The sequence below is a fragment of the Penaeus vannamei genome, chromosome 42 (assembly GCF_042767895.1).
Source record: "Penaeus vannamei isolate JL-2024 chromosome 42, ASM4276789v1, whole genome shotgun sequence".
NCBI classification, from domain to species: domain Eukaryota; kingdom Metazoa; phylum Arthropoda; class Malacostraca; order Decapoda; family Penaeidae; genus Penaeus; species Penaeus vannamei.
This window is the reverse complement of record NC_091590.1, coordinates 24,443,776-24,451,275: the sequence shown is the minus strand read 5'-3', so window position 1 is coordinate 24,451,275 and position 7,500 is coordinate 24,443,776. Positions and strand designations below refer to the sequence as shown.

The 7,500-nt window shown below is 48.5% G+C and overlaps 1 protein-coding gene across 4 annotated transcripts in view; it reads right to left on the bottom strand.

The window, feature by feature from the left end:
* The window catches only part of LOC113821504 (uncharacterized), a 108,186-nt gene that overhangs the window by 496 nt on the left and 100,190 nt on the right, over positions 1-7,500 (bottom strand). The window contains exons 2-3 of one of the 4 annotated variants that reach the window (XM_027374011.2): positions 4,192-4,609; positions 1-1,428 (exon numbers count right to left, since the gene is read on the bottom strand). The exon at positions 1-1,428 is cut by the window's left edge and continues 496 nt beyond it. In XM_027374011.2, coding sequence (XP_027229812.1) covers positions 194-1,420 — 1,227 coding nt within the window. In that variant the 5' untranslated portion in view covers positions 1,421-1,428; positions 4,192-4,609 and the 3' untranslated portion in view covers positions 1-193. Of the gene's footprint in view, positions 1,429-4,036; positions 6,579-7,500 lie in introns of those variants that run through there. The other 3 variants (XM_070118405.1, XM_070118407.1, XM_070118408.1) reach the window with 3 other exon arrangements.

The following is a 7,500-nucleotide window of genomic DNA, read 5'->3' as shown; positions in this document are numbered from 1 at the left end:
AGCCTTTTCATTTTTTTTTTTCTAAAATACAAATCAGGAAGAGAGCGAGAAGGCAAGAACAAGAGAGAAAAAGACTAAATGTCATAGAAAGGATAGATAATATTAGGTATTCCTTTAAGTGTGTACATAGCCCCTCCAAGAAGACCTAAAAGGAAAATAGAACATAAGCTAACCGGCGAGCGCGCGCCTCCGCTCAGATCCTGGAGATGCCGTAGACGAAGCGGTGGCTCGGGCTCGCCCTCACGATGGTCTCCCGCTGCAGCGGCTCCAGCGACGAGGAGCGGAACGTGCGGCTCACCTTGATCTGGTTCACGTCGCCCTCGTCGTGGTTCCTCATCTTCTTGATGATCTTGTTGATGTTGGCCGTGAGCTCCTCCGACTCCTTGGCTCGCCGCAGGTCGCGGATCTCGCGCGCGCCGCGGAACTTCTTGCTCTCGAAGTCCGCGCCGGCGTCGCGGATGTGGCCGAGGGCCTTCGACGCCAGGCTCTTGATGTCCATGTCGTCGCTGCTGATGTCGCCCAGGCTGATGCGGCGGTTGCGGGGCCGCGACGGCACCTTGAAGTCCGAGTCGCTGTCGACGCTGAGGAGGCGGGAGGGCCGCGGGGGGCGCGGCAGGTGCGGCGGCTTCGAGGACGAGGACGACGACTCGAACTTGCTCGACTCCTTGTACGAGCTCTTGTGCACCTTGGCGCCCGTGTCGGGGTCCGTGTACGACACTTCGTCCCGCTTGACGGAGCGCCTGCCCGGCAGGCTGAGCTCGTCGTTCCAGGCGTTGTGCTCGACCTTGCGCGACGTGGCGCCCCGCTCCATGGCGTTCGCCTTCTCGAACTCGCGCTCCAGGGCCTTGAACTTCTTCATGAGCTCCGACTTGTTCTCGGGCCGGATGGCGAACTCGGCCGCCAGGTCGCGGTCGATGCTCGTGGAGGCGCGCCGCACGGGGACCCTGAAGTCGGAGTCGTCGTCGAGCGAGAACTTGGTCCGCCGCGGCGCCGCGAGGTCGTCATCCAGAGAGAAGTTCTTCAGCGCCTTCTTCACGCTCAGGTCGAAGTCGTCGTCGTTGAAGGAGAGCGTGCGGTCCCTGGCGCGGCCGGCGCGCGGGCCCGCGCTCGGGAGGTCGTCGCTCTCGCGGCTGGCCCGGTCCCTGGCGCGGCCCGCGCTGGCCGCCCTCCGCTGGAAGGGCCGCTGCGCCTCCTCGTCGCCGTAGGGGAGCCCGTGCGCCTTGCCGTAGAAGGGGCGGCTGGCGAAGCGCTCGGCGTACGTCTGCGCCTCGGGCGGGGGCGCCTTCCGCTGCGTCAGGAACTCGCGGTTCTCGATGAACTCCTTCTGCGGGTTGTAGTAGCTCTCGCCCACCTTGTAGTTATAGTCGTAGATGCGCGTCGGCACTTTCCTTTTCCACTTGTTCTGCTCCTTGTCGCTCATGCTGGCGGCTGCAACGACACGGGGTGAGTGCAGTGGCGGGGACAAGCAGGAAGAAGAGTGGGGAAGGAACTGACAAGCAGTGACAGTAAGAAAATAAAAAGAAAGGAAAATAAATAAATAAGTAAATAAGAAATAAAAAGAAGAAAAGGAAAAGGAGAGAAAAGTAGAACAATATGAAAATAATGAACGGAAAAGAAGTGAAAAAATCGGAAAGAAAAGAAGTAGAATAAGAAAAAAAGGAAAGAAAAGAAAAGGCCAATCACAGAAAGCCTGATATTATATATATAAAAAAGTGGTTTTGAAATTTACTTATGAAAAGAAAGAATTTGAAATATATAGAAAAAGTTCATTGATTCTTCTTAGTATTACTATAATATTTGGTAAATGTCATGATATTTAAACCATTTTATCAATGCTTTTTTTTTAAGAATCTTTAAAGATGCATGCATAGATATACACACATAGTTATATATACGTTTTATGATACACTTATAGTACTAAGAATGATAATGATGACGATGATGAAGAAAGTGTCATATCGAACTTTTGATAATAATCACACTAACCATATATTTTTTTCTTCAGACAATTCAGGGAAAAATGATGTAAGAAAACCAATCAAAATCGTAATAGATCATCAGTTTTATTCACTGGTGTTAATGATATGTGTTAAAAGACCGTGTTATGTGTTAGTTAAACATTAAACTTGGTCAGCACATCACTTATAAGCGAAATGTTTCACTTTAAATATGCATATATTCATTATTTCAGAATCATATATATCCATAATTCGATAAAAAAAAGAAAAAAAATGCTTGTAAAATCATCTTTAGTTTATGATAAGAATGTTGCACAGACCTTACTATAATATAGATATTCATGTTTTTTTTTCTGCATATTTCTCTAAGCTTCAGCATAAAGTTCACGGAGATGTATTTATGTATTTATTTGTTTATTTATCTCTCTTTAGAACACGTGATCAAAGAAGGGCAAGGGATGTTGCAGTTTTATCTATTCTTATCATTATTATCATCTTTTTTATCTTATTTCATTTATTTATCATTCTTAACAATGTACCCCCAGGAATCAAAGAAAATAAAGACCAGATATTCTACAAACAAGAAAAGGAAAGTGTGAGAAAAATAGACAGACAGATAGATAGATAGATAGAAAGATAGGTAAACAGAAAGATAGATAAAGAGAGAGAGAGAGGCAGAGAGAGAGAGAGAGAGAGAGAGAGAGAGAGAGAGAGAGAGAGAGACAGAGAGAGAGAGAGAGAGAGAGAGAGAGAGAGAGAGAGAGAGAGAGAGAGAGGCAGAGAGAGAGAGAGGCAGAGAGAGAGAGAGAGAGAGAGAGCGAGAGAGAAGAGAAGAGAAGAGAAGAGAAGAGAAGAGAAGAGAAGAGAAGAGAAGAGAAGAGAAGAGAAGAGAAGAGAAGAGAAGAGAAGAAAAGAGAAGAGAAGAGAAGAGAAGAGAAATGAAGAGAAGAGAAGAGAGAGAGAGAGAGAGAGAGAGAAAGAGCGAGAGAGAGAGAGAGAGAGAGAAGAAAAGAAAAGAGAAGAGAGAGAGAGAGAAGAAAAGAGAAGAGAAGCTAGAAGCTAGAAAGATAGATATATAGTCAGACACAGACGGACAGACAGATAGATAGAAAGATAGATAAAGAAATAGAGACAGAAAAAGGTAGATAGAAAACGACAGAGAGTAAGATAGATAGACAGACCGACAAACAGATAGATAAATGTAGATATACACCAATAGAAGATCTATAAATCTATATCTATCTATCATATATATATATATATATATATATATATATATATATATATATATATATATATATATATATATATATATATATATATATATATATATATATATATATATATATATATATACATAACACATACATATACATATATATATATATATATATATATATATATATATATATATATATATATATATATATATATATATATATATATATATATATATATATATATATATATATATATATATATATATATACATATATATATATATATATATATATATATATATATATATATATATATATATATATATATATATATATATATATATATATATATATATGCAGAGAGAGAGAGAGAGAGAAAGAGAGAGAGAGAGAGAGAGAGAGAGAGAGAGAGAGAGAGAGAGAGAGAGGAAGAGGAAGAGAAAGAAAGAGAGCGGTTGCTACTAAGACCCCCACACTTGGCACCTATGAAACACTGGCCCAGGAAGACCGAGCGAGCGAGCGTATACGAGTGTTCTCTTGTGTTTTCTTATGTTCTCGTGTACTCTCTTGTGTTCTTTTGTGCTCTCTGCTTTTCTCTCGCGTTTTTCGTGTTCTCTCGTGTTCTCTTTCCCCCCCATGTTCTCCGAGATGGACCAGAGACACTGACACCCACAGTATAATGTCTGACGAGGCCTTATTGGGGAATGTTTGACAGGCCCCGAAATAGCCCTCGGCGTGGGCATCGGGCCTGAGCCGTGCCCGCGCCCTCGCTCGCTCGCCCGGCCCCCTGGCGACCGGGCTGCAACATCCCTGCCTTGTTGCGATTGTCAGATGGTGAGTTGCAATGAGAGAGGGGAAGTCTGTTAAATAGTTTTATTTATTTTTTTTTAATAACATAATTATCCATTTGAGTGTGTGTGTTGCGATGGAATATGAAGACAAGAGAATGAGAGAAATAAAAAAAAAAAAGAGGATGATGATTATATTGCCACACACAGTCTTGGAACACCTACTGGACGTGCGTCACCGACGTGTTGAGTTCTGAATTAGAGAAGAAGGAGACGAAGATACGAAGACGTCGGAGGAGCGGAGAAGAGGAAGAATTGAAGAGAAGAGGAGAGAGAGGAAGAGAGAAGGAGAGAAGGAGAAAGGGAGAGGAAACGGGCGCGAGGATCCTTAGATGATTCGTCGGACCTTGGAGATGTGCAGGGCGGACAGGCCTTTGAGTCGCTCGTTCATGGGCTTCTCATCGATGTATTTGACGTCGATGAGGCCGCTGGAGATGGAGGATCGCGAGACGGAGCCATACTTCTCCTTCCGCGCCACCTCGTACTCGGACCAGATGGAGGAGTTGCGGCTGTACACCTTGGGGGCGCCGGGGCGCTCGAAGTGCATTCCGACCAGGCACACGGAGGACATGGCTGCGACTCACTGCTGCAACGACACGCCCGCAGGCACCAGGGAGTGAGTCTCGGGGTCGGACCGTACCTCTCTGACCCCTCTTCGTGGCAGGAGAAGCAGCGGGAGAAAGGGGGAGGAGAGAAAGGGAGAAAGGAGAGAGGAGGAAGGAACAGCTGCACAGAGAGGGAGGGGGGAAGGGGGAGGGTAGGGCTCTTTGGGGGAGGTTGAGCGTCCAACCGCCAGCAGGAGCTAGAATTCTTCCGCAAAGCATTTCTTTCATTTCTTTCACTAAGGAAATTCCTTCGAGAATACAGTCATCACTTAAACATATCTGTTATACAAAAGGGGGACGGCTAAGACGTACGTAGAGCTAACAAAGGGCAACTGTATCAAAATACGTTAATCGTCGTTCGCAAAAAAAGAAAGAAAACAGAAAAAAAGAGAAAATAATAAAAGATAAAATAACGAGCTATGATAAATCGTTTCGGAATTTGAGAAGTCACGCAGAGATAGAGGAAATGATACTTTGATGTATCTTTTGATTTCGTAATTAATTACAGGGAAAAAGAGTGAAGAGAAGATGGCGAAAAAGAAGGGAAGAGAAAAGAAATGTAGTAATAATAACCTTTGAGCCTTAATTCATAAAAAATCACAATTATAATATAAAGGGGAATCGTGACGTCATCACTGCAATCAATCGGGCGATGATCTTTATCAAGTTGACTGATCTTTCCTGTCAACGGATTCGCAAATAAGTTCGTCCTCGTAAGACTTTTCGCAAGTTTACTGTTCTTTCTCCTCGGGGAAGTCCAATGCCGCTGTTCCTCGACCTCTTGCCCTTGGCGACCCCGCCCACTAGTCCGAAAGCGTCTTGCCCTTCGCTTGGCTCGGCGAGTCCACCGCGCGACCTTGCAGCGTCAGGGAGTCTAGTCAGTCGTCGAGGTCCATTTTGCTGATGCGGTCGAGGATCTCCTGCGACGAAGGCATCTTCTTCATCATGCTCATGACGTCGACGTCGTCGTCGTCGAAGTCCAGCTTCTCGACCACGTTCTTGCGGGCGCGGGACGACGAGCTGGACGAGGCGGCCGACGACTTGAACGAGTAGTCGTCGCTCTTGCGGTCCATCTTGGGCGACATGTCGAGGCCCTTGCGCTCGAACTTGGAGCCCAGGTCGAAGTCCAGCTGCTTGCGCTCGACCTTCGGCGACGCCTTGTACTCGGTCGTCTTGCGCTCCGACTTGAAGGAGTAGTCGTCGCTCGAGAGACCGTTGGCGGCGCCGGCGCGGGAGCTCCTCTCGCTCTTGAGGCTGTACGAGGACTCCTCGCCGCCGCCCGGCCGAGAGTAGTTACTCGAGCGCTCCGACTTGAAGTTGTAGGACGAGTCGTCGGCGCCGGGGCGCGAGTAGTTGGACGTTCGCTCCGACTTGAAGCTGTAGGACGAGTCGTCGCCGTTGGCGCGCGAGGATTTGGCCTTGTACGAGCTCTCGAAGTCAGAGGCGCCGCCGCGGGTCTCGCGCGAGAGCGAGGTGGTCACCCTCGACGCCTCCTGCGTCTCGCCGGGCAGACCCAGCTCCTCGCGCAGCCGCTTGATGCGCGCCAGGCGCTCCTCCAGGCTCGCCGCCTCCTTGGCGGGGTCGTACGAGGACACGACCTCGTGCGAGCTCAGCTTGGTGGTAACGGCCTCAACGGAGGACTCGCGGGCGTCCTGGGCCTTGTAGGAGGGCGGCACCGGCGGCGGCTTGGAGGTCTCCCTCCGGATGGGGCCCGCCACCAGGTGCGAATAGAAGGTGGGCTCGAGGCCCAGCGACGTGGCGCGCCCGGCGCGGAACTCCTTCTCCTTCAGGTAGTCTTGGTATGACTGCTGGTACAAGCGCTCGGCGTCGCGCACATTGCACTCGTACACCTTGGGCTTTGGCCGCTTCCAGTAGCGGTTGACGGTGGGCTTCCGGTAATTTTCCATTGTGTCGTGACACCAACGCACGACGGCGACGCCGACGGAGCTGCAAGAGAGACGCGGGGTTCAGAAGCTGCGCCGACCCGCACTGTGCCACTGAGGCTACTACCTTCTAGACCGATCTCGCGAGCGCAGCTCTGGACACCCGCACCACACAGCGCCAAGGCAAGACTGACGGTCGCGTCGGAGGCGAGCCAGACGGCGAGCGAAGGCAAGCCGAGCCAAGCCAGCCGGCAACCCGCGAGCGGCACAGGAGGAGGAGAAGGGCTGGTCTCCGCGCCCTCGCTCGCCCTCGCCGCCCGATACTAAAAGTGCCTGGGGCGCCGCTGCCAACCGCTGACTCAGGGAGACAACAATGCGATAAGTATGCGCTAACGCCGACGTCCTTCTGGCCGTCCACGCGAGGGCTCGGCGCGAGGCAGCTCCTGGGCGTTTGTTCTGGACTTCCTGCAAGCACGAGGCTCTTACCAGGCACGGGGGCGTGGTCCTAAAATAACACCAGAAATCTCAGTGTTCTTTACTTGGTCAGGGTCGAGTTCATCGAGACTGAGATTCCTTTCTTGTGGTTCATACGAATGCCTCGCAAGGTGGTAAGGTAAACACGATTATATGTGGGGAATTCCACGTCTATGGGGATTCACCAATATCTTTTTTATTATTGAAGAGAAGGAATGCAAAAATAAACAAACAAATAAATAAAACTCATATACACAAAGCGAACTTGGCTGTAACAGACATTGATTGTGACAGGAAAATGCTGCACTGTCAAAACGGCTATTTATAGACACGCTCGACTAGATGGCTATATATAACTTGTAGGGGTGAATAGCCTGCTACGGAAGGGAAAAGTGCCACTGTGGTGGCCAAAATAACTTCCGTATCAAAACAACCGAATTCCATAAGGATGATGAAAAATGTATATCTTTATTGAGCATATACCGTATGCACCCTCGGGACCTGAATCACAA